General features: G+C 37.3%; 1 protein-coding gene across 2 annotated transcripts in view; it reads right to left on the bottom strand.

Annotated features, from left to right (window-relative positions):
* LOC149552684 (chromatin assembly factor 1 subunit FAS2-like) overlaps positions 1–27,536 on the bottom strand; it is a 104,257-nt gene that overhangs the window by 65,851 nt on the left and 10,870 nt on the right. For both annotated transcript variants that reach the window (XM_089788249.1, XM_089788248.1), the window contains exon 2: positions 478–589. In XM_089788249.1, coding sequence (XP_089644375.1) covers positions 478–589 — 112 coding nt within the window. The remainder of the gene's footprint in view (positions 1–477; positions 590–27,536) is intronic.

Genomic DNA, 27,536 nt, shown 5'->3' with positions numbered 1-27,536 from the left:
CAACACATTCACACGTCAAAAACTCGTATCTCAAGTCGGCAATTTTGCTAAAAAGACATAATTTAAGGCAGGTGGTGGGAGGTGGAATTGGTAAACTTGCCAATCTTATATTTTTGTAATTAATTGTGATTTCCGCTTCTCTGATTTTATATATGTAGAGTCAGAAATTGCGTACTTTCCATTTTCTAGCATATCTATATCACACTCATTTTATCACCCATCAAACAAGAAGTGTCCAATGCATAAAATTGTCCATTCACGTATCTTTGCTCATACTGCCAATAATTGTATTTAATTTATGTAGAGACAGAAATTGCATGCTTTGCAATTTTTTCTCTATTGATATTACATGCTTACTTAAGTGAGCATCCTTTTAGCATGCTTTAGTATTCATTTAGCCATGTCTCAAGCCTTTGAGCATTTACATGGGAGAAAATATCGCAACTGCTAAAGCATTTAAAAGGAAGAGAATCTTACCTGATGGAGAGAAACGTAAAATGTTGACAGCAGAACTGTGATAAGAAAGACTGTTTTCATAGGATGCTTTTGGAACCTCTTTCTTGCTTTCAGTTTGATGCAATGACCAAATCTGTCAACAAACAAAACAATTCATCACAGACAAACTAAATAAAACATTAAACTTTCATCATTCAAAACTCCTGGAAAAGCATATTTTTTACTTCCAAGCTAACATATGTCACAGCTCACTCATTTAAAACATAATTTTCTCCTTAGACCAAACTAGCACATTGTTTATTGTCTTACCTAAGTGAAACCATCAAATAATGCACTGGTGTTACAGAATTTTGTTAAACTTCTCAAGGAGCAAAAGAACACCAGAATTTATACAATGATATGTTTGTTTATTCATGCATATTGTAAATGATTTACATAGTTTTATTTACAGGTAGTTCTTTAAAATTTTATCAGTTGATCCAACAAATGCTCACTTGATTTTCCTTGATAGTGCCATCATTGTGTTTCAAACATGGTGACACCATTGAACTCAGTGAAACATTGTATACTTATGTCATCTGCCTAAATCCCTTTGTGGACATCTCATGTCTGTGCTTGAATACTTCCGTGATGCATTTGAGGATAATTTTAAAGCTTCTAGCACTAGTTCATTTTAAGCACATTGTTCTTGACAATTACCAACATTTCCATGAAAAGTGGAAACACAGGTCATGCTATTGTTTATTGAGAAAACATAGCTTGCGCATTGATGTCAGTTATTTAACTGCCCTGATCATATTCACCCCACGCTAAATAATAAAGACATTGGATATGTTTAAGATATCTAAAAGATTATTTGTGGCCAACATGTGCCATACATGATTGGCATACATAATTTTAGTTTACCAAAAGTCTTATTGATACATGTGTGTCTATGACAGCATCCACCTAAATTCCTTTGTACCCTACTTGGAGATTCATGTTTTGCTTATCTCATAAAAATGCATTTATAAAAATAATTAAAAGATCCATTGCACTTGCTTCTTGATTATTCTGTGTAACTTTTCTGTAGCCAAAGAAACACAATGATCCATCATCAGGGCAAATAGCAATAGAATAGAATTGGACAAATTTTAGCAGACCAAGCAGAAAAGAAAGTTATATAGCAAGAGGACTGAGTCACATCCAAGCAGATCCACTGTAACTAGCAACCTGAGTCACATCCAAGCAGTTACATCTTAACTAACAGCCTGAGTCACATGTCAGTGTAAGAAAAGTGATCACATGTATACACTACAAAACCGCTGAAATACTAGTACGAAGGACAATGCATTGATTGTCTAGTGCAAAGGGCTTAACAACTGTCAGATATGTGGACCTAAAACCTTCCAAAAGACAGAATACAGGGATCATTTTGTAACCCATTGCTTGGGAACCCTTGAAGATGGATAGGCCTGCTGTAGCCACACAAAGGCACTATTATCAAACATTAAAGAAGGCAACAGAACAAGAAGAGAAATAATGTCTTCAACTATCAGAACCAATGCACCTTGAAACAAACACACAATTATTCTGAGGACATAAAATACTTTGCAAAGACAATAACAGATGCATACGCGGGCTTCAGATTTCATATTGATATTACATACCAATATGAGTCTATGCACACAAATCTGAAACCAATCATTTGCATGTACAAACAAAGATTGCAAAACATGAACTTAATCATATTTAAACAAGTATCTTTAAATTGTAAAAATGTTTAAATAAATTAGTTGTACAATCAACAAAATCAGGCTATTCACATGAACTAATAATTTAACTTACAAAAGTCATGCCCTGTGCAAGACGTGCACTATTGTGTCAACACAGAGCCAAACACAGAAACTGACAACAATAGTTACATGTTTTACTATATTACGGAGTTTGCACTCTGCAGCATCAAATCGGGATCGGGTTCAAACTGGGTTCAGGTGTGTCTGCAGATGTGCACAGGGCACACGCCCAACACTATGGGTGCACAAGGGTAGTTAAGGGAAGAAAATATATATATAATATAAAATTTAAGAAGCATTATCTTCCTTTCTTATGCTTTAAGTTTTATTTTACATAAATGCTGCCAAGATGTTTGAGAGTGGTTTCAGAATTACAGGAGTTACGATAGAGATTTTAGATTTGGGAGATTCTAAAAAATATCAGCCTCAACCAAATTTAAGGAATCAGCACGCCTCCATCAGTGTCATCTTCTATAATTTTCCTTGACTTTCCCAGATAAATTTGATGTCAGAACAAGGATTTTCCAAAGATTCTAATTCATTCATCACAAATCTTAACTTGAACTTCCCATCCTTGACTAGCTTGGCTTAACTCTCACTCATATCCTGAATAGACTACCTAGTGAGCCACGTTGCTCAAACTCATCTCTACGACTCGGAAACTTGATAAATTACCGCTTAATTAAGACTACATGGGACAGCTACTGCACTGAACTAAGAAATTCACTACTCTTAAGGCTATTGAGTATTGAGTATTCCATTTTCTAATTAATAATCAAAATTCAAAACTACAATGTTCATTGTTCAATGTTAAAGTATTTAGTAGTTGGCATTTGCAATGATCAAGTATCATACTATGAAATGATTTAGTTTTACAATTTTGTGTATTTATCTTATTTTTTTGTATATATAATGCACGCGCACGCGATATGCACCCACATACTAGGATTGCATACTCACACCCACCCCGAACCCAAACCAATATCTTAGATATTTTACAACAATGTTTCTTTGTATAATTATATGCAGTTAATAAAGTTAAGTGGCAGTTTGAAGTATGATGCCTCTGTAATGTCTCCTTTTCCGGACATTAGAAAATTTAGATCATGTTCATGGAATATTAAATTGACTTATGAGAACATAATAGGAATTAATTAAAATGGGGTTAATTTAATATTATAAAGTGGGGCTAAAGTGACAAAAGAGGGAATAAAATGAACAAAGGAGTGGAAACAGGAGTCATAGCTTGATGTATTAAAGAAGTGACACTCATTTGGGATAAGCTTGGATTTGAGACTCGTTTTTTGGTTTCTCTTTGGAAAACTTCGGGAAGCTGCTATCTTTCTCTTGTTGAGGATCCTGAGGACAGAAACCTTCGGGCACTTCTTGGGTGGATTGGACGTAGCCCCAATTCATCTTTCTGGTGAATTCTTATCAGAAATCACACTTGGGATTACAGGTGCATTTTATTGTTATTTCCAATCTGACTGTATTTTCTGTATTTAAGATTGGACTTGATATCTGGTTATTGTATTGCAGATGTATAATGCAATAACATACTTTAAGGCATTTTAATGGGAAATTACTGGTTATATTGCTGGTTTACATTGCATCATTTATATGTTTATGTCCTGAAAATTATTTTGTGAAAAGTTGGGGATAATATCCTACTGGGATAATATAGCCTCATGCAAACTTATTATATTTATGTGCCCTGGGTTTGCCTAATTATCATTTGACCCTGTTTTTTATTGTGCCTTTTTGCTATTAGGCATGCAGCCTGTTGCTTAAGTGACACCGTCGCTGCAGTTTAAAGCACAAGGTTGAAGAAACCTAGCAAACAGATTATTGAGGTAAGGATGAGGTGTCTATTTCAAAATTGTGTTGTATTTTTCTAATGACAAATGAGGTGAGGTTATTGTTTATGAACAATGTGTTGAGAGGTCTTAATCTGTCTAAAAGGGATCTTGTTGATCATGATCTTCTCTTTTGCTTTCTTTGCCTTGCAACTCAAGGTCAAACTGAGAGCAGTGTCAAGTAAATGTAGACCAGATCCTTTGCTCTTTTGCAAAAAAATAATTGTGCTTAACCAAGTGAATGGGGGAGTATGTACTCTAATTCTGCTCAACTGAAGAGAAACTTGCAACATGTTCAGTTTGCATTCAACATTTAGAATTTAATTTAATAATTCAAGAATCAAAACTTAAACAGAAATTACACGATAAAATTATTTAATATAATATATAGCATTATAACATCGAATAAGAAACAATGAAAATAAAATAAAATAAAATTATAATTATATGGACGGGAGAGAACTTTAATTGCCGGAGGCTACAAAAAATGGAGCCTTGACCATGTAGATACCAACACTCATGCTCACTTATTGTAACCCCATTTTTACAAGCATCAGAGTTTCTTGGATTAGCCTATCACTAACCCTCATAAGCTATGGCAGCTGGATAAAGGGTCACCTTTGGCAAAGATCTGTGTGTATTCTCTATCAGAACTCAGTTTATGTTCAGGTTTGGCCTTTGTTGGACTCAATTTGTCTCCCTTACTATTTACAATAACTGACTATTTCAAGAAAGTCAAGGTTAATATTTATAGCAAAGCACTTAATCAGGCTATGGTTGCAATGCACAGCTGGTTTGATCAAATAATGAGGAATTTACTATTTATAGTAAGTCAGTGGTTGACAAAGAGGGGCCCTTACTATTTTTAGTAAGGCAGTTGGATGCACAGTGGACATAATGGTTGAGTTCCAGGTCCAGACAAAATAGGGAAATAATGATTATTTGTGGAATTGTGTTATTTTAGTTATTAATAAAGTGATTACTTTATTAATAATTATTAATTATTTATAGAGTTAAAAAGTCATTTTCTATTAAATGGGTCCATGACCCTTCATTTAAGTGACTTAAAGTACAAATAATAAATTATATTTTAGAGGCCAAAATATTAAAGTATTTTATAAATTTAACATGCACACAAGTTATATTATTTTAAATGACATTAAAGTGCAGTTATAATCCATGAATATCAGCACCCAAGTTTAAAGACTTATTATTAAGTTCTAAAATTAACCGAAATATGGATTTGAAAATGGATTTAAATGCTATTAAGGAGATTGGGGTTATGAAAGCACATCAAAATGCAAAACAACCTCATTATTGTTGATCATTTTGGCTATGTTTTTTGGAGATTAGTAAAAAAAGAAGAGAAGCCAAGGGTTTCCGCCATATATATGATTTAATAATGAAAACTCTTGATCATAATTGTGATCTTGACACTGTGATAGATCAGCAGAATCATTGCCATAATCTGGGCTTCGTCCACGAGTCCAATATGAGCATAAAGAGAAGATTTGTGCAAGAGTTTGAAGCATGTTTCAAGTCTCGTCTATTGCACACCTGTAGCTCCATTATTGCAACCATTGTCGACCAGATTTCAAGTTTTTTTAATCTAGCTGCTACAGTAAAAAGTAAACAGAAAATTGCTACAGTGCATCTGCTTGAAGGGTTTCATTGATTAATATTAAATCCATCATCTGTTGTTGAAGTTTGAGCAGATTGAATGCAATAATCAAGGGTTTAAGGCATTCGTTTGCACCAGATCAAGCCCTTTTACTGGTCAGATTTATTGCTGCAGTACCCAGAATTTTGATATCAAAAATTCCCTTCATATTCAATTATACCCCTTTGTTGTTATAGGCAGATTAATGTTGTTTATAAGAGAATATAGGAAAGTCCATTATCTATTTGTGACTTGCAGCTATATTATTCCCAAAGTCTTTGGTTATTTCCTTCCTACATTTGTTATTAATTAGATTTCTTTATACTTTGCATCAAATTGTGAAAATTCAAGAAAATTCACATAACTATTAAATTTCAAGACAAACATATCATTTGCATAGCAAATGAGTGGGTTGGTGAAGCTAGAACTTGTTGGCATTTTTAGATTTATCGTATATTTATCATGTAAAGCGAAAATATCATAATTTTTCAAAGATTTGTATAGGCCAAATTCTCTCAGGACAAAACTTTGAATTTCTTCATCAGCATATATCTTTCTAATGCAGCCTTGTAGCCAGCAGCAAAATCTCCAACTCTGTAGTGTCGCCTTCCTCGGCAATGACGGTGCCTCTTTGCTATAATATTTTGGCAACAAAGCAAATGTGGTAGCAAGCTAAGTGGGCTTCACCTTGGGGCAAACTTTATGGTTAAGCACAACTTGATTTGGGATAGTATTAATATGGGAGACCTCTTAGGAAGGTCTGATGCTTCACCTCTATGAGCATCACCTAGAAGCAATGAGTCCTAATTGTACCATTCATTCTCATGAAATATGGGTCAACAAGTTTACACAATAGAATCTTGATAACAACGTTATAATTTGACAAAGCAAATGCTAACAGATGTAAAGGGGTGGTCATCTTGTTCCAACAAGCAATAGTAATTTGTCACACAATTTTGAAAATGGTTACATTGGGTTATGTTGTCTTGGCATCTATTAATGTTTTATTTTCTCCACGATTGAGTTCATGCCCAATTGCGGGTATTCATTATCAGCATGCCTAATCAACTTATGATGGGCTTGATGAAACTCAAAACATATTCCACACAAGCTCATCACTCATCATCATGACTTTACTTTTTGGGATTTTTTGTGTTTGACTGCCTCCATACACTCCACAAGTCATCAATGACCATAGAACTCAAGACCTCCCACACTTTCGCAAGCCATTTTACGACAATTCTATGAGATACAAATTGTGTTTCAGTAACCTAACAAAGGTATAAAAAATACATGTCATGTATAAACAATAACTTTTGAAATTTTGAAATTAAAAAATTTAAAAACAAAATTTAAATTACCTAAAACAACTCCAACTTGGAAAAGGTTTTGGATATGGCTTGTGATATGATGATTAGTCACAAACATTTGAATCTCCTTGGCCTTGATGTAGACTTGTTCAACCCATCCGATATGTGTGTCAATATTTCGCAATATTAAATTGAGTGGAATGCACATGGTGTTCAAAAAATGTGATTATATGTAGCCTCCACTACAAACCCAACTGCCCTACTATTTTTAGCATTGTCAATTGTGACATGGATCACATTTTTAGGCCCCGTCATGTCAATGGATTTTGTGAGGATATTGCTGATGAGACTTGCATCTTTTACTCACAATCCACTACCTTTGAAAACATCATCCTTTAAGGGAACATTGCTATCCCATTGATCAATGGTATTTTTGTTGTTTTTCCATTCATCAAAAATGATGGGTACACACCTGTTTTGAGCCATGTATCCTTGATCACTCTAAATGATGTCTCTACTAAAGCTTTCTCGTTCACCAATAAGGTGGTTTGCACCTTTTCATACCTAGGCTATGTAATGCCACCGAACTAAGAACATATTACAACCGGCACTTAAAAATAATAATGAATAAATAGGGCCAACCCAAACTAAAAGAAATTTAAAAAGTCAAACATAAAAGACTATTCAAATGAAGGGTCAAAGAGATTAAGGGGATATCAGCAATTACTTAAGAAACATTCATTCAAATAACAACCACCTATTTTAAGAGGGCCAACTCAAAGGAATCAAATATTACAAATGGGAAGCCAATAACATACAAAAGACAGAGCTTGAATCATGAAGGGATGTATTCCTTGCAAAGGTAATGGTCGCCATGAAGAGGTATGACTTCCTCTCGTTTGAGGACACAAGATGGAGAGTACAAATCATCCAAGAGGCCATAAATGGTTCAGAAATTCGGAACATTAAGAAGGAAAGAAATCAGAGAACAGGAAAGGAAATGTATTCAAAAATGAGAATAAATACCATCAAGTTTGATTTGGAATAGAATTTGAGAGATAAAACATCTAGAAGAAAAAATATTGATTGCAAAAAAGAATAATTTTCATAAATCAATTTGAAGAGTAAATGTAGGCTATAGATTTAATATTGTAGAAGTTAAGTTATTGCAGCTGTTTCTGAGTAAATCTACCAATTCATCAAGACGAATTAAATTAATAATGATATAGCAGATTCCTTAAGATTCCATGCCTTGGATTTGTAAGGTGTCTTGTGAATAAGAAAAATGCCTAGCCTTTTGAGTTCACAAGAGGTGAAGGAAGATCAATCTCCATACTCTTATCAAGAATGCCACCCCAAGATGGAATGGATGCGAGACTCTTTGATTTATTACTTCTCATGTCAATGTCCTTTTGCTCCTTAATACAAGACAATATTAGATCTTATGGTAGCCCTTTCTTATTATGTCCCTTACAAATTTTTCTTCTTTGTAAAGGGATGGCACGTAAGTGGGTTTTCACTCAAAAATATAAGCTTGTATACTCTTATGTTACAATATTTACAACACCAAAAAGCTCCTGCCACCAAAACTTCTTTTAATCATGCTGTAAATCACCAAGGAGGCGACACTATATCAATTTTAAAAGGACTTTCTGCATTTCAGCTCTGAGCAACCAAACTAGAATTTCCAACTCTGGCCATTCTATATGAACTTAAAACGAAAAAACCATTATTTTAAAAATATCAACATGATAACCCCTTATTATGAATGAAAAGTTATAAAATTAATTTGAAAGTTACTTTAAAAAAATAAAAAATAACTTGACATTTTAAAAAAATTGAAAAATCTTGACATTAATGTTCAAAACTTCAAAAATATAAAAGAGTTGTGCACCTTGATGGCTAATTTTTCCTTGGCCAATGATTCCTAAGCTTTTGATGTGTTCCATACTCCTTCGTAGCCTTGACCTTCGAAAAAAATGAAGCAACCTCCAAAACCCAACAATGGCAGCTTGGAGGAATAAACAACTTTCTTGTTGCTTTGTGTATGTGAAATGCCTTCCAAACACCAAAATTGCAGAAGCTGGGGAAATCCATCGCTAGGGAGTGTGAAAGAAATAATAGATTTTTTTTGTTGAGAAATCACTTTTGTTGGGTCACTCTTGACATGGGTACAGCCAACTTTGCATTGCACCATACCTAGATTATGCCTTCAAGGAAAGGACTTGGTAACATAGACAAATAATTATGGTTTCCAACACCTATGGTGGATTTGAAGAGAGCAACAATCAGCCTAACAATTGAAAGGTTTTCATGTAAAGAGTATATTTGAAAACAAGAAGCCTAGTAACCATCTAAGCCTTTATAAAAACACTCGTATCTTCACAAATCTCCCAGTAGATGGTAAAATCTTGAAAACAAATTGCTACTTGATGGTCCACCTAAATGTGTTTTCATTATATATATGTTATCTCCTCAAAAGAAGAAAATTGGAATCTGGAAGCACCTCAATAAAGGAAATTGATCACTACAAACATGTCAACATGCACCCTGGTATCCAATATATGTTTAGAGATTAGTCAATGTCTTCCTACTACCAAAAATTATGGAGCGTGCAAGGGAAATTCTTGGGACTTTTATCTTAATACATTCATGTTGTTACCAAAAAAGAAAAACTATACAATAAAGAGTAAAAGAAATACTCATAACCCTGAAGGGGATCATGAATTATATTAAATCCATTTGTCTCTTCTTGAAATGAAGCTACATTACTGAGTCCTTCCCTACACCCCACAAGCCTTGGTTTAGTTTTAACCAAATTCGGGGTCCTGGTCTGATCCTCTACTGGTTTAGCCAAGGTCTTGTTCATAGCGTGTGGGTTTAATCCAAACGAACCCAAGCACTCATGTCAAATTTCACCTCCATATGTGTTCAACCAACAATTTTGGATGGTTACAAAACAATGACCTTTTTCCTCTGTTTCAATTGTAAGTTATGCATCTACAACAATGGTTAAAATGTTGTCAAAGCCATCACATCAAGGAATAATCACCAAGTTGCTATGCTAGAAGCAAAATGAAAGGTCTAATATACATCACAAACCCTTGCACATCCAATTCTCAATCTCTAATGTGATCAAATTTAAAACTATCATGAATCATGTTTAGCATTGTTAAGGATAGTGGATTGTGTCTACAAGAATATCACAAGATAGCCTTCAGTACTCTATCAAGTGAGTAGGAGCAGCGATTTGTAGATAATCGTGAGCAAGGGTTGGAACCATGTTAAAATCTTAGGGCCAATTCATTAATTTAAAAATACCTTGAGCCTTATTTAATTTACTTTTAAAGGCAATCTTAAAATGTGTAAAGACATTGTGATATAGCACCAAACAAAGATAGTGTATAGATAAGCCATCATGAGTCATAGTAAACTTCAAACGATAGTGGTCTCAAAAGAGACATCATAGTGGTTTGAGAGAAGAGACATGGATATGATAGTCAACAAGTTGTTATCTATGAAATATCATTTATAGTCTATTGAGACTATAATATATGTTTACCGTACAAGTAAAGAAAATGAACGCATACAGACAATAGAACACGAACAGCAGAATTATATTCGCAATAGTAGATGAATGATGATTTACAATGATCCCAGACGGGATATAAATACTACTGCCGAACCTTCCCGAAGGAGTCCGTCGGCCACAATTATTCTATCCGTTACAAACTATTTACCGCAAGACCATCGGCTACGGAATACCGAAACACCGTCGGACCGTCGGCTACAGAATACAGAAACACCGCCGGACCGTCGGCTACAGAAACACCGCCGGTCCATCGGCTACAAAAACATCGCCGGACCGTCGGCTACAGAATACAAAATACCGCCGGAACCATCCAGTCGGCTAACACCATCCCCCCCCAAAAAGAAAAGTCGTCTCCTGACGACTGACAAAATATCTGAGACAAATTAACAAACAAAATACATTAACAAAGTGACTACAACAAGAGAAATCTGCTTCTGTCACATCACTTCCACATTCATCCCGTTACATCTGTAGCCTCTGCTAACACAATACTGTCTCCTCGAGCTGACCTTGATAGCCACCTGTGCTGCTTTCTTTGTTTTCAATTCCTCGGTACCTTAAGCCAAGTGTCGCCGCACTGCCTCCAACTAGATGATCAGCTCCTCCCGAGCTCTCTACGCATCCACCAAGACAGCCTTACAGCCAACACCTGCTCCCACTGCCTCTGGTACACAAAAAGTCCATGCCTGTAGCAACTTCAACTCTTCTCAACTGGTCAGACTCCCACGACTGATATCCGCCACGACTGGGGGTCCAGGGGGCAACGCCCCCGGCGAAGTCGAGGGGCAGCGCCCCCGCGGGGTCCTGGGGCAGCGCCTCGGGTGCACTCCCTGTCACAGTACAGGGCGGGGTCAAGGGGCAACGCCCCTCGCCGCCAAGACCAAATTAGCACTTCGAAACCCACACAAAAATGCACGAAACACACCATTTCTGTCATTATCTACCGATTCTGCACTCTTTCTGGCAACCACGGATGCGTCCCCTTCCCTTTGGCATCATCTGTCACTTATTCTAAACAACTTGAATTTGTCATCGTTTTTTTTTTTTTTTTTTTTTTCCTCCTCCTAAAAGAAATCAAATAACAAAGGTACCTCCATTTTGCTTCCAGGCGTCGCCATTCTGCAACGACGACGGAGTCAGCTGGCCATCTTGTGACAGCGACGGAGTCTTCCTGGCACCATATATTTTGAATTTGGATCTGTTGACTGCCGGAGGTACCTTCTGCCCGTCCAAAGTTGATAATCTGATCGCTCCATTGTCACCAACCTTCCGAATCTGATATGGTCCAACCCATCTGGCCTTAAACTTTTCCACTTTGATTTCATTCCGACTGTTGTACACCTTACGTCTGTTCTGTGCCACCTCCGTCGCCCACTGTGCGTGCGGTCGTTGCGCAACTAGATTATTTCCTTGCTGTCGGTGCCCTTCCACTAATCTTACGCTACGGTGTAACCTTTTCTTTCCACGCAGTCCATTCACCATGTACCAGACAGTGGGATTTTTCGTTTTTCTGTGTTCAGACTGTATGTTCTTCCCCTCAGCTTCAGCCATGGCAACTTTTCCTTCTTCCACTTCCCTGCATTCCTCCGAACATTCATTTTCCTCCTTTTTCTCATCTTCGTCGACCCTTAGCATATTACAACTCGGAAAGAGTTCGTAGTCTTCTATCTACCAGTGGTAAAGGCCATTTACCGAGTCCAGGTCGTCGTCATTCGATCCTCCGTCAAGTCTCAATACTCCTTCATCCGGTTCCATTCTCCTCTTGCCTTCATCATCACTCTCACCTTCACTGTCAGAATCTGACAATGCTGCCTCCTCGCCAACCATTTGCGTGTGCAGGTCAATTATGAATCTTTTGCCTCCGCAAATGGTTGGCGAGGAGGCAGCATTGTCAGATTCTGACAGTGAAGGTGAGAGTGATGATGAAGGCAAGAGGAGAATGGAACCGGATGAAGGAGTATTGAGACTTGACGGAGGATCGAATGACGACGACCTGGACTCGGTAAATGGCCTTTACCACTGGTAGATAGAAGACTACGAACAACCAATCCCGTCCCAGAATAGCATCATAGCCTTTTCTTTTTAATGGAATGACTACAAAATCCAATAAAAATGGTTGCGTACCAATTGTTACCGGTTGCGCTTTCAGAATTCCCAACGGTTTGATTCCATGTTGGTCTGCCGTGAGCAACTGAAATGCAGGTGGCCACAGCGTCAGTTTTCCCAACTTCTTTCAAGTATCCTCCGGTAAGACATTCACGCCGGACCCTCCGTCAACAATTGTCTCTGTCAAAACATTTCCCAAAATCCCCATCTCAACGACCGCCGGATGCCGTCCGGAGGTGAGTGCCAGCAGCATTGGGTCTGTTGTCATTACTTCCCTACTATTCCTTCCTGTGTCCTTCGGTGCTTTTGAAAACGGTGTATGATTCAGAATAGCCGTCCGTAACTGGGGCATTGTGAGAAGGAGGTCACTTATCTTGACCGGTATCTCTGTTTGTAAGATCTGTCGTACAATGCTTTGTTCTGCGAAGTTCTTTGCCAAGGTGCCGATGATGTCCTTCAACTGAGATGTTTCTGCCGACGATGCCTTTGCAATGTCCGCCTGCACTTCCCCCACTTTTCTCTTTTCCTCCGCTTGCCTTCGTGTAATTGCCAGAACCTCCTCTACATCCGTGCCGACAGTGATCAAGTTTACTCCAGCCTTTGGACACTTGGAATCTTCGTGGTTGCCGGGTCCGCACCATCTGCATAATAATTTCGGTGTGTTTGCCGTTGTACAATCCCGCACAAAATGACCCCACAAATTACATGCCCGGCATTGAACGATCGACCGTCCGTTTGCATCATACTAAGTTCGACTTCGGCTCCCATTATTATTGTTATTGGTTGCATTGTTGTTATTTTGCCCTCTGCTATTATTCCTGTATCCTCCAAATGTAGCACCGGCAGTATTCGTGTTTCCGCTACTACCCGACGGGAAAGCCTCCTGTGTGAGAAACACCTGCAAAGATCCTCTTGTCTTCATGTTAAAGGGACAATCCTTTGTTGAATGGCCCATGATCTGACAGATGTCACAGAATTGATTCTTCGGACACGATCCTTTAGTATGACCGTCGGTCTTACATTCTGTGCACCATAATTCACTACCTTTTGGCTCTTTCTGCATATTTTTAAACTCCTTCATCATTCGAACCATATCTTTCTGTAAGGCACGAACCTTTTTGTTACTACCTTCATCGTCGCTGCTATCATCCTCAGCGGATTCATCATTATCAGAGTCAGAGGAGCTAGTTTTCTTCTTCTTTGTCTTCTGCGCACTTTCAAGGTCGAGTGCTCTGTTGTAAGCATCGGCATATGATGACGGTGGCACAATTTTCATTTTCCTCCGCAATTTCGAGCGTAGGCCTTCCACAAACCACCTTTTCTGCAATCCGTCCGCTGGCTTGCTTTCCATTTTGTTTATTAAGTCTTTCAATCTCCTAGCGTAGACACGAACAGTTTCGTGCTTCCCTTGCTTGGTATTGAAAATTTCTGCTACAATTTCATTATCATCCCGCAAGAGTTTAAACTCCGCCAAGAACTCTTTTTTAATCTTATCCCAGGTATCCAGCTTCTGCGGATCCATATCCGAAAACCAATCAATTGCGACACCCCGTAGGGTTGCCGAAAATTGCCTGGCCCATTCGTCGGCATCTGTGATTCCATTTGCCCGCCAGATCGTCTCACATGTCTTACAATGTCAGAGGGGGTCGACTGTACCATCGCCTTCAAATTTTGGTAATTTTTCTTTGGGTCCCACCATAACTCTGGAGGTCTGCACTCTTACAGTGGTCAACACTCCCACACCAGCAGTCGGCACTCCCACACCGGCAGTCGGCACTCCCGCACCGACAGTCTGTATTCCCACACCGACGGACTGGTCTCCCACACCGGAGGTGTCGACAGCTGCAAACCTTGGTGAAGACGAAGGATCCTCCGAAATTGTTTCCCGCGGAAGTCTATCCTGGACGAAGAGGTCACTCCACGCTCGTGCTCCGTCGGCACTGCGAGCCGTGCGAGTTGATGCTCCCATCTGAATTTTCTTCCCTCGACGAACACAAATTCAAGAACTCCTCCCGTGCTTCTTCCACCAATTCCACCCGCTGCCAAGTCTCCTCCAACAATTCCTCCGCACTTCGGTTTCCGTCGACAATCCGCTGAAATCTTCGTCGGCGTTCGGCTTGCTGTGCTAGAATTAAATTCTCTTGCGCAATACGGATTCCATCTTTTCCTTTCGCCTTATTCCGATTCTTGTTAAGCTGATTTGGCATTAATCTTCATTCCTCCCACCTTCCAGATTCATAAGGCAACGGCGCCAAATGTTTACCGTACAGGTAAAGAAAATGAACGCATACAGACAATAGAACACAAACAGCAGAATTATATTCGCAATAGTAGATGAATGATGATTTACAATGATCCCAGACGGGATATAAATACTACTGCCGAACCTTCCCAAAGGAGTCCGTCGGCCACAATTATTCTATCCGTTACAAACTATTTACCGCCGGACCGTCGGCTACGGAATACCGAAACACCGCCGAACCATCGGCTACAGAATACAAAAACACCATCGGACCGTTGGCTACAGAAACATCGCTGATCCGTCGGCTACAGAAACATCGCCGGACTGTCGGCTACAGAATACAAAATACCGCCGGAACCATCCAGTCGGCTAACAATATATAGAGCTAATAATCACAAACAATTGTTATATTAACTAAACCCAAGTCAAATGACCTATAGTCATCTAATATGGATGATGATGGTGATGTTTTTTGTTTTGGTTAATAATTAAATGAATGATCAAATGATCATTGATAGGAGAACAAAGACAATGTTTCTATAAAGGAAAATATCATAAATTAGAAGCTATATAGTATTTACATAAGTTACAATATTGACCATTAAATAAGAAATAATTATGATAATATGAGAGATATTATTATAATACCTTCTTGTAATGGCCAATCTATCAACTAGACCAAGTTGCCCCTTAAATTTTACAAGCTTGTCTAGGCTTTGGGACTTGGTGAGAATAGTTGTTGTTTGGTCTACAATTGGAACATACAACTAAATTGATTCGTCTTTAACCGACTGTGGAAAGAAATGACAGTGAAGGTCAACATGCTTGGTTTTCTCATGGAAGACCGGATTCTTGGCTAGTTTGAGCACCCATTGATTGTCACAACAAAGGGGAGTAGGACCTACTTGAGACATATGTATGTCTAAAAGCATCCTTTGAAGCCAAACTACCCCACAAGTTGCATTAATTGTTCCTTGATACTCAGCATCTATCGAGGAAACAGTTGCCACTTGTTGTTGCTTGCTAATGCATGTGGTTGGACCAAATCCCAAACTAAAAATATACCTGGATGTTGATTTTTGGTCATCAATAGAACATTGCCTAATCTCAATTTGTATAACCAATAAGTCAAGGATCATGACTTTTGTTGTACAAAAGACCAAAATCGATAGTGCACTTCACCTATCATAGCACACGCTTTACTACTACCCTATAATTAGCCTTCAGGGCTATCATGGACCATGAAGTATAGCTCACCATGAAACACAAATTAGGCTTGATACAAGTAAGGTACGTGAGATTGTCAACAGATGACCTAAATGTTGATTCATTCACCACAAGTGAAAATAATTTTGTTGTCAACTCCAACTCTTTCTACATTGGTATGGATATAGGTTTGCAGTCCTACATCCAAAGTTTGTCTGGCAGACTGCAAGCATACGAACACTGAGATAAGAAGGTACTACCTTCAATCTGCCAAACTTTGACACCTAAACAATAGAACAAAATCTCATGTTTGTCATGTCAAAGGATTGACACAAACTCTATTTGAGTTAATTGATCATAAGTGTTGAACTACTAGTGATAATTAGGTCATAAACATAAATAACAAGAAGAAGAATATCACTAGCGTTTTTTAAATATAGATTAGAACAAACTAAACTCCTCTTAAGGTCAATATCAAAAGGTACATAACAATTTTGATGTACCAAGCCCAAGGAGACCTTTTGAGGCCATAAATTGCTTTCACCGATCTACACACCTAATGCTCTTTTCCAACAACCTTAAAACTAGGATGTTACGTCATGTAGACTTCTTCTTGCAACTCACCCTTGAGGAAGGCACTCTTAACAATTATCAAATGTATTGTCCAACCAAACTAAGTTGCTAAGGCAAAGATGAGCCATACGGTAATCCTTTTGGTTGTAGGAGTAAAAGTCTCCTCATGGTCAATGCCTTCTTGTTCTAAGAACTCCCTAGCAATGAGACAAGCTTTGTACTACTCAAGGGATTCTCAACTTTGTGGTTGACTTTATAAACTCAGTTACAACTAACGTGCTTCTTCCTTAGAGGACGATAAAAAAAACTCGAGTGTTATTCCTTCAAAAGCCTGTGATATTTAGCTTCCATAGCCTATTCCCACTCAGGAATCCCTTAGGCCTCAATATATGTTTGTGGCCAAAAAATACAATGAATGTTGGCAATGAGAGTAAAGTTGATTGTATCTTGTTAGTTTGATGCAACGAAACATGTGGGTTATTTCACAAGAAGGTTTACTAGCGAGTTTAAACCATCCGATGGTCAAGAATTGAGGGACCTTCCCAAGGTCACCCTAAGGATATGTCTCACCTTCTCAAGGCTTCTTTGATGGCAATCCTACTAACTTCTTAGGTTGCCATACAACTCAACTTTCCTAACTTAAAAAGTTATTCCTTCCAAAGGACAACTACCACAATTCCTCCACCGACTAGGATCACAATGTCATCATACCCTTCATGACATCTAACTAGGTTGGTTACACTCCATTTAGCCAATGGTTTAATGGGTTTTGCACAAACAAACTTAATACTCAAGATGTTGTAGGAAGACCTACTAGGCCTACTTGAATTAGCCCTGCTTATTGAGTATTTGGCTTCTAACTTAACTTCCACCTAAACAACCCCAACAACAATTTGCAATTTTTGACACCCATTTGGGAGCTCTTTACAATAGCCAAGAAGTGTACTTGGGTTTTACTTCTAAGGCCTACAACCCACACTGAGCAATACTAGGCTTGATAAACAATTTTAAAGCAATTTTACAAACAACACTTTCAAATCTTCACCAGTCCAATTATCTTGAAGTCTAGGCACTTGAATGGGATCTGCACAAGTCTAAGGAATCCCAATCTACCTTTAGTTTCCACCATCCAATCCGTTCTGCATTATATTCAACTTATCTTCCTCTTTTCTTGGCTCACAACTACCCAGTGATCAACTTAGGGCATCATTGCAAAATTAGAAAACCAACCTTGGCAAGCCCAAAAACAAAGTAAAAACAAACTATACAATCATTCTTAGCATTCCAAGAAGGTATATTGAATTCTGACTATGGAATACTAGGGAAATCTCAGTTTAATTACAAAACCCTAGGTTTTGAGGGTTTCAAACCTATATGGATTCAAAATCACAATTCTCTTCATAGCCTTAGACCAAATGCCAAAAGCTAAAACAATAAGCTTTAATATCCAAACAATAAATTTACAAAACCAATCAATATGTTATGTTGTAGTACGGAAAAGTTTTGATAGTTAGGATAATCAGAGCAATATCTTGTACACAAAACTGGTTTCTTGCCTTGATTGATCCAACTAACTCCAAAAACAATGTCCATGCCTTTTATGTGCTCTTCGATCTGTTGTGCCCATTTCCACCTGGTTTTTGGGCATAAAGTTGCATTCTTGCATCATCTTGTAAAAAGTTGCAAAAGCTGCAATTTATTTTGTAACTTTTGAGCAATTTAATACTTCTACTGCTCAAATCTTCTCCTAAGTGTCCCAAATCACCTAGAAATATTCCAAATGCCTAATTAACCCTAGATTACCCTTCCTAAGCAAGATTCATAATATGACCACCCTTGGTGGCTCAAGACCCCAAAATTCAATAAGTCCATCAATTAAGGGTTCGCAAATAAATGGGTCCATTTGGGCTTCAATCTCACAAGATTTGTTGCCTTTAGACCTTATTACATCAAATAATTACATTCCACAACAAAATTGTTAAGGTGCTTCTGTACCATACTCTAGGGTGGGAAAAAATCAAGTCCCTTGAGTGGACAGGGCTTAAATAGGTTTTCCATGCTTGATGATGTATGCTTTTATCATCCAAGTGGCTTTAGCCTCAAGTAATGTAGTCGATATCACTAGGTACTCTTTATGAACTCCTTAGTTTTCTTGAAGACTTTAGAATCCAAAATGCATTCCAGTTATGAGGGTTGGTAAGGAGGTGATCTTTTACCCAATCAGTTTCTTCTAGGGCTGCAGCATCATTTTGTCATGTATTTGTTACATTCCCTTTGAATAAGTCAAGGTCACTTGCATAGTTCCACCTCATACGCATTATTGCCAAATGTGTGCACTGCTTTCTAATAGGTCATCACTAAATCACCTACCTTGAAATGTGTTTCTCTACTTGCCTTGTTTGCTTTTATATTTCTTTGCACTCTACTGCAAGGTTTTCTTCACCTGTTCATACATGTTTTCTGCAAAGGTTTCTCTCAAGGCACTTCTCTTATCCATTGTACTCAAATCTTTGAGTTCCAGTATTCCTCTTGGATGGCATGCATAAACTATTTCAAAAGGACTCTTGCCAGTACTCATGTTGACTAGGTCATAATATGCATATTCTGGTTGGCCAAAAACCAAGCCCCATACCTATCCATGTTGTTTGGTGAGACTCATAAATAGGTTGCCCAATGATTTGTTTACCAATTCAATCTGACCATCGGACTGTGGATGATAGGCTGATAAGAATGATAGATTAGTTCCTAACCTTTTCTACAAAATTCTCCAGAAATGACCTACAACTTTAGTATCTCTATCACAGACAATACTAAGTGGGAGTCCATGAATACTAACAATTTCTTTAAAGAACAATCCTGTTATGCATGAAGCATCATTGGTACTCCTACATTGGATGAAATGTGTCATTTTACTAATCTATCCACTACAACATACACATTGTCAAATCCCCTAACTGTTTTTGGCACTCATAGGACAAAGTCCATGCTAAGATATTCCCAAGGCCTAGTAGGAATAGCCAATGGTAGGTAGTGTTGTCCTCAATTTTGACATCATAAAATTGAGGCAACCCTATGCAATTTTCTCATGGATCCATAGGTGCATCGATAAAGTATCATAAAGACACTCTGTTATCCCTGAATTGTGCTTTGTGTTGCTCTATCTATGCTTTCTTTTGAAGGTTTCCATCGAGTTGAATCCCCAATTGTTTGTTAGTAAGAGTTTTTCTTCTTTCACTGCAAACACTCGATCTTTGAAACATTTTCACGTCTTTTCTTTGTTTTTCTTTGTGTTTTAAATACTCTTTGGTCTTGTTTTTGCTTTACGAATAATAGCCCTTGGATTTTCACTTGTTCGAGCCAAGTCAAGTCAAAATCAAAGTTGTTTAGCTCAAGTTATAAGGGAAAAAGTGGAGTTTTTCAGGTCAAGTGCATATTTTTATTAAAAACCTCATAAAAGTGGATTTTTTATTGGCAATTGCACGACATAAGATTATATTTGGTATTTAAAATGGATTTTGCAGTCCATTTTAATATTTCAGCTCATTCTGAGTTGATTTGACCATAGTTTTTTATGTTTTATGAAAATAGCCTTTTTCAAGACTATTTTTCATATTACTTTATTAAAAATTATAGTTAAATATTAAATATAATTACATGAGACAACTTAAGTGCATAAAGTGGGATTTTTATTACACATTGCATACATCAACGTGCAAATCACTATGTGAAAACCCACTTCCAATAAAATATAAGTCGTTGCATTAATTTAAATGGACTTTTTCAATGCAATAACATGTTTTAATGTGTTAAGTGGGTTTTTAATATGCATTTGCATATTTAAAACTAATTGCATCAATGTAAGAGGCAAAATCTAACCTATTTATATATTTTGTTGCATGCATAAGTTTATTTTAATTATATTAATGCATTTAAATGGGGTTTTTCTAACCTATTGCATATACATCTTTTAAAATTACCACTTAATGGACTTTTTAAGTTAAAATACATATTTTAATAACATGTAAATGCACTAGGTGGCAATTTTGGACCCAATTGCATGTGTGTAATATTTAAAAACCCATTTCACTTAGCCTAAGCCAAAGTTGCATTTTTTGGCCCAACTACATGCATTTTAAAATTTGTTTTCATGTTTTAAAACTCCACCAAGGCAAAGTGGCAACTATTTGCCCAATTGCATGTCTTTCAAAAACATGTAACTCGTCTACAAAAGTGTGTTTTACACTAAAAGTTCATCATGGCAATTTTCCAAACAATTGCATATGTTTTAAAATGAGTATTTGTTTTATAAAAGTGCATTTAAGTGACTTTTAAAACATTACAAGGCAAAATGGTGATTTTGGAGCACATTGCATGCATTATAATATATGCATTTGCATTAAAAATCCCATTTTTAACTTGCAGCCTACATTTGGAGGGGTTTAGGGCACATTTTTCACATGCAAATGCAACCAAAAAGTGCATTTTTACTTCATAACATGAGACTTTTTATCAAACACCTAAAAGTGGCGATTTTTAGCCCAAAACTTCACTTTTTTGGGCGTTTTTCTCCAAAAGTGGATTTTGCAGCCTTCAAATGCTCATATCTTGAGCATTTCTTGGTCATTTTTGATGATCTAAGGGTTTTTCTTGCCTAAAATCACCCAAAGAACACATTGGGCTACTCGAAAATGGAGTTTGTTGAGTATTTTCTTCATTTCTCAACCCATCTAGGGCACATTTTTGCTCAAAAATGCCCTAGTTTTGAGCAATTTGCACCAAAAGAGCAAGCAATTGGATCAAAGTAAGTTTGAAAGCATTTCCTATCCTTCCTAGCTTGCATTCAAGTCTTCTAAATCATTTGATATGCTTTGGACGTCATTTTTTAATGCATTTGCATGTGACATTGATTTGGTCAAAGTTGTTCCACATTTTGGGCATTGCATTTCTCTAAACTATATCCACATGTCCAAACTCGAACCATGTAATGAGGATTTCGAAATCTATTTAAGTCTTGGTTTGGGCAAATCTAAAATTCGAACATCTCTTGGATATTTTCAGATTTGCTCAAGATTTGGACAAAGTTTTTGTCTTTCTCATTCTTGGTGAAGTGGAAGTAGTTTTTCTTGCTTATTTTCTCTAAGGCATTTTGTATATATTTTTGTTTGAATGTTCATGCAAGTCACTAACATTTCCATTTTCAGATTTGTATGTTTTTCATTATGTTGTTCTTTCTATCTTCTGTTTTCTTCTCCAAGTTGCATATGTAAGGTCTCATCTTACTTGCATATGTAGTCGGGTGTAAAATCTTGCTCTCAAAAGAAAGGCAAGCTCAACATTTTCCTCACATGCGAATGCAAGATAAAACCCCACCAATATGCATTCCATGAACCTCCATATGGCTGCCCTATGGTTGAAGAAAAATTTTCCATATGCTTGTCGGATACAAAGTATCGCTTACACCTATTAAAGCATGCTATGTTTTTATTCCATTACATTTTATTCATCATTTGCATATTTTAAAACTCACTGTCCGCATATGCAGTCCACTCCAAAAAAAACGTTGTTGGTTATTTTAGCTATTTTTGAGCCATTTTGAGTTTGACCCATTTGCTCATTCGCTAGCCTCAATTGTTTCATCCATTCTACCTATCCATACCTTCCCTAAAATCTGTGTTTTTACACCACAAGCTTGTCATGGACCCCTCACATGACAATGTTCATACACAATGGAACTTTCATGTGACAGTTGCACATGCACACCATTCGACAATGTCAAGAGAAGCTACACCAGCAAATGGGAAAGAGGCTACTACTGGATTGAATGACATTCTCAAGTCACTCAATCATCAACTCGAATTGCTGGATAGAAACCTTGGTGCCTGGAACAACATGATGGAGATTTATTTGGACGTCTTGTGTGAGTACAAAGTTATCACATCTATTATGTATCATGATTATGCACACATGATGACCAGCAAAGAAAAAGTTCTACAAGGACTCGTAAAAGATGCGAAGGCAACAGTAGCCAAGATAACTAACCAAGAAAGCATGATCAGAGAGGCATTTAGAGGGCTATCATTCGAAATCATCACTAAAGATAACAAACTCAAGAATCAAGAAGATGTTCTCACAAAGTTTGCAGAGGTCGTCCGCTTACAAGTTAAAGTGGATGACTTCAACATCAGTGTGTTGGATACATTTGCAATCTGAAAGTATTCATTGAAGAATCTGCAAAATCAAATGGAATTTGTAACAAACCAATATCTGAAGTAGTAAGCCTACTCAAGAAGGTTACAATGATCTTGCAATGCTCAAGTGAACCAAATGCTACAATTGTATGTGAGTCCCTACGGAAGTTTGGAGACCTAGTTGATACCATGTGACTACTTCGAATCAAATTTTCATATGCTTTAAGTAGATAGCAGTAAGAAAGCTACATGTAAAGAGCATCTATGCTGTAAATACAGGATAACATGCACTTGTACAACCAGCTTGTAATCGCATTAGGCATTCAACTTTGAATAAAGTCAAAGTAGTAGAGATAAGTCAAGGTGGTTGAGGCTGTCCTACTTTTGCCTCCACCTTTCTCTCTCCAATTTTCCTATATAAAGGGAATAGCTCATTGTAAATAATCATCTTTTGGCAAGGCGAGAAAATTCTGCCAAATTGTATTGTGCACTCTAAGACTTTGTGCTTGGATGTAAATTAAATTGCTTTCAGTAAAAGAGGCAACTTGCTTTCAAACTTTGTGTTGATTCAAGTTGTTATGTGACGACATTTTCTGGCTATTGGTTGTGAGTTTTGGGGTTTTGACCAAGAAGGATTTGAATTTTAATTATGTAGACTTTGAGCTGCCTATTACATTCAAATCCAATTTGAACTTTGAAGACTTTGTGTTTCAGGAGGACGAATTGTAATCGATAGTAGTGGCTGATTACTTAGAGCTGAAAACTTTGGACTTCAGTTGTATGTGTTTTGATTAAATTTGAGAGTATTCAATAAGAGACTTTGTGCCTTACTATTTATCCTACTTGAATCCTTATTCGAGACAAATGTAGGAGACTTTGGGTTCCTGTTTTTGTTTCACAAAATACAAAATGTAAATTGTTGCCCCTGGTGTTATTCTTATGTCAAGTCTAGGGTCACTGGTATTATCGTAGCAATAAGGCACTTTTTGTTAAGTTGAAAAGTTAGAGTTGTATGCAAATCATTCCTGAAAAGAAGGAATTGATCAAGAGAACCATCATTTTTGTAATTTCAGTTAAGTTTTTATTGAAGGCACCTACGGTAAGAAGGGAGCCTCCCCTATTGCTGAGAGGAGAGAGAAATCTCATGAAATGTTGCCTAAAGTCACAATTTTGTAAGTCGTAGTTAGTGACGTACAAAATTTTTAGCCAATAGGTAGAGACCTATATTAGATGATGTAACCTTTGCCCTTTGACAAATTGAACATTGTTCCATAAAATTCCTAACATCACTCTATACTTTAGGCCAATGATAGAATCTTGTTACTTGTTCTAGGGACTTGTCTAAGCCACAGTGACCTCCAAGACTGCCCTAATGCTTTTCTTTGAAAATATTTTCCCTTGTTGAACATTGAGGAATACACAACAAATGTCCTTTAAACAACAATCCATCCTACAAAATGAAATCAGAATAATCAACATGGAAAGCATTAGTGAATTGAGAACAAACTTTATAGGCCTCTGCAAAATCTTTGTCTTCCTTATATAGGTCTTTCAAAGCTTCTAAACCTACACTTTGCAATTGAATTTCTTGGATGGTGAGGACCCTTAAGCTTAAAGCATCTACACCCTTATTTGTGGTGCCCTTTTTAAGCTAAATGATAAAAGTACAGGCTTGCAACTGCTCTACCCACTTCAAGTGTCTTTGATTCAACTTCTCCTACCTATTCAAGAAACTCTTTAGGCAACAAGTAATGCCTCCATTTCTTTAAGGCTTGCACCATGGCATACAACTCTAGGTCATAGGTTGAATACTTTTGTTTAGCCTCATTGAGTTTCTCTAAAAAGAATTCCATATGATGGTCCTCTTGACTCAAAATTGCTTCTATGGCCAACTTACATGCATCATACTCGATTGTAAACACTTGATTAAAATCTAGCAACCTTAGGGAAGGTAACTCAACAACTTTCTTTTCAAACTCTCAAAACTACTATTGGCCTTATCAATCCAAGTGAAGCGACAACTAAGTCCACCTTTGATGGTATTAAGGATAAGAGCACATATATGACTAATACTTTTTATAAACTTCCTATTAAATGAAGTTAACCCATGGAAACTCTGCACATCCCCTACTAATTTGGGAGTAGGGCAATTAAGGATGGCCTCTACCTTAGAGGGATCCAATTTTAAACAACCCTCTGATATTACAAACCCAAGATATACCACTTCAGTTTAAAGAAACTCCCTCTTTTCCAAGTTGATCATCAACATTTCTTGATGTAGCTTCCTGAGAACCATGTCCAAGTGCTTGAGATGTTACTCCTTAGTCTTGCTAAAAATCAAAATGTCATCAAGATACACTATCACAAATTTGCCAATGAATTCAACAAGAACCTCATTCATAAGGTGAAAAAGGTGATAGGTGCATTTGTGAGCCCAAAAGGCATCACCAACCATTCATACAACCTTCATTGGTTTTGAAATCTATCTTCCACTCATCCCCTAGTTTGATCCTTATTTGAAGATAACCTGATTACAAATCCACCTTAGAAAAATAACATGCTCCACCCAAGTAGTCCATTAAGTCCTCCATCCTAGGCATAGGAATCTTGTATCTAATGGTGATCTTGTTTGTAGCCCTTGAATCAGTACACATCCTCCACTTATCATCTTTCTTGGGTACTAACACGGTTGGGACTGCACATGGGCTTAAACTCTTACTTATAAGCCCTCTATCCAACAATTCTTGCACTGTTTTCATGTTTCCTCATTTGTGCAAGTATCATCGTATAGGCAGCTTTGTTAGGTATTGTAGATCATTTGATGACTAATGTCTCTTTTAGGGGCAAGGTATTAAATATCCCCTTAACTACAATATATTCATACTGGTCCAATAGCTTTTGGACTTTTGCAGGCACCTCAAGTTTAGTCTTAGTCTTCCCTACTTCTTTGGGTTTCACCATAATGGTATAACCATAGCCTCCTTTTGTTTTCAATACTTTGAGGAACTCCTTACCACTAAGCAACATAACACTAGACCCAACATGTTTATCTTTTCCCTGATTAGACAAAGGATCCATTTGGTATTTCCTACCCTCCTTAGTTATCATGGAAGTATTTCTTTCCCCATCATGTATTGCCTTAACATCATACGGCCATGGACAGCCTAGCAACTAATGACAAGCATTCATCGTGAGTATATCACACGACACTTTGTCCCTATAATCCCCTGCCTCAAATTCTACCCAAGTTTGTTCGTCCACAAGGACTTGTTGACCTTTATTGAGCCATAACACTTTGTAAGGGCTAGTATGAGGTGGTCTCTTCAACTTCAACTTCTCTACCATTTCTAAGGCTACAATATCTTCAATAGATCATGAATCAACAATAACCTTACAAATCTTACCATAGGACTTACATGTGGTTTTGAAGAGTGTCTTCCTTTGTGAGGGCTCCTTATGTTGTTGCACCATCAACAGTGTTCTTATAAGCATAAGCTTTTTTCCCTCCATGATTGATCTTGCTTTCCCTACTGGTTAAGTCACATTGTTACTATCTTCCTCTTGTACCAATTGAGTTCTCCTTTCTCCTGCATGAGAACTAGAAGTACTTTCAAGACATCTGCAAATGGTGTGACCAACTTGATTATAGTTGTAATATTTGCCGGTGAATACAGTGGCACTCTTGCTTTGGTTTCCAAACCTTCCTTTAAAATTACTCCTTCCTTTCTATAGCCTCCTCTGTAAGATCCTCCTCTACCACTACTTTCTCCACTACCCTCTATTAGTGAGGTTTCTCCACTTTTGCTAGGTACATTACCCCTACCAAAAGTTCCTCTTCCTTTATAACCTTTGCCACCTCTATTTCTTTGATTTTGCTCCCCTCTTCTTTTGATTTTGTCTTCATTCATTAAAGCCAATTAGAAGCATTTGTGGACAGTATCAAGGGCTAAGATGCTTATTTCATCTTGTATATTTTGTCTTGGACCATTAAATATCTAACCAATTTCTCCACTTCATTCTCTTGTTTCTTGACTCTCAAATTGAGCTTGTGAAGTTCTTCTGTGTAGGCATTCACATCCAACTATCTTTGCTTTATGTTTTGTAACCTCTTATGCACTTGTACTTTATAGTCTACAGGCAAGAACTGGGTCTTCAATCTAATTTGCATTCTTTCCCAAGAAGTGATCTTCTTCCCAGCTTGGACTCTTACTTCTTGCATTATGTTCCACCATTCTAAGGATTATGTTCCACCATTCTAAGGTTGACCCTTTCAACCTAGCTTTTGTAACACTAACCTTCTTGTCATCTCACACTTCTTTATAATCAAAATGATTATTCATTGCATCTATCCAATCTAACAATTTTTTCCCATTCAAATCACCATTAAATATAGATAACGAATCAAAATGATGTTTACTAATAGACTTAAAGACATCTATAAATACCTTTTGTTCTTTGGTTAACTAGGAGATAAAGTCACCTATATTGTGGGACTCTCTTCTTCCTCATCATCTGTAATATCTCCCCATTCAGTCAACTTTCCTTTTTCCTTCTTATCTTTTTTCGATTCTT

Source organism: Cupressus sempervirens, chromosome 6 (genome assembly GCF_028749045.1).
Source record: "Cupressus sempervirens isolate cs-2001-9-10 chromosome 6, ASM2874904v1, whole genome shotgun sequence".
Classification (NCBI taxonomy): Eukaryota; Viridiplantae; Streptophyta; class Pinopsida; order Cupressales; family Cupressaceae; genus Cupressus; species Cupressus sempervirens.
The sequence above is the reverse complement of the archived record's forward strand: the minus strand, read 5'-3'. Positions and strand labels throughout refer to the sequence as shown.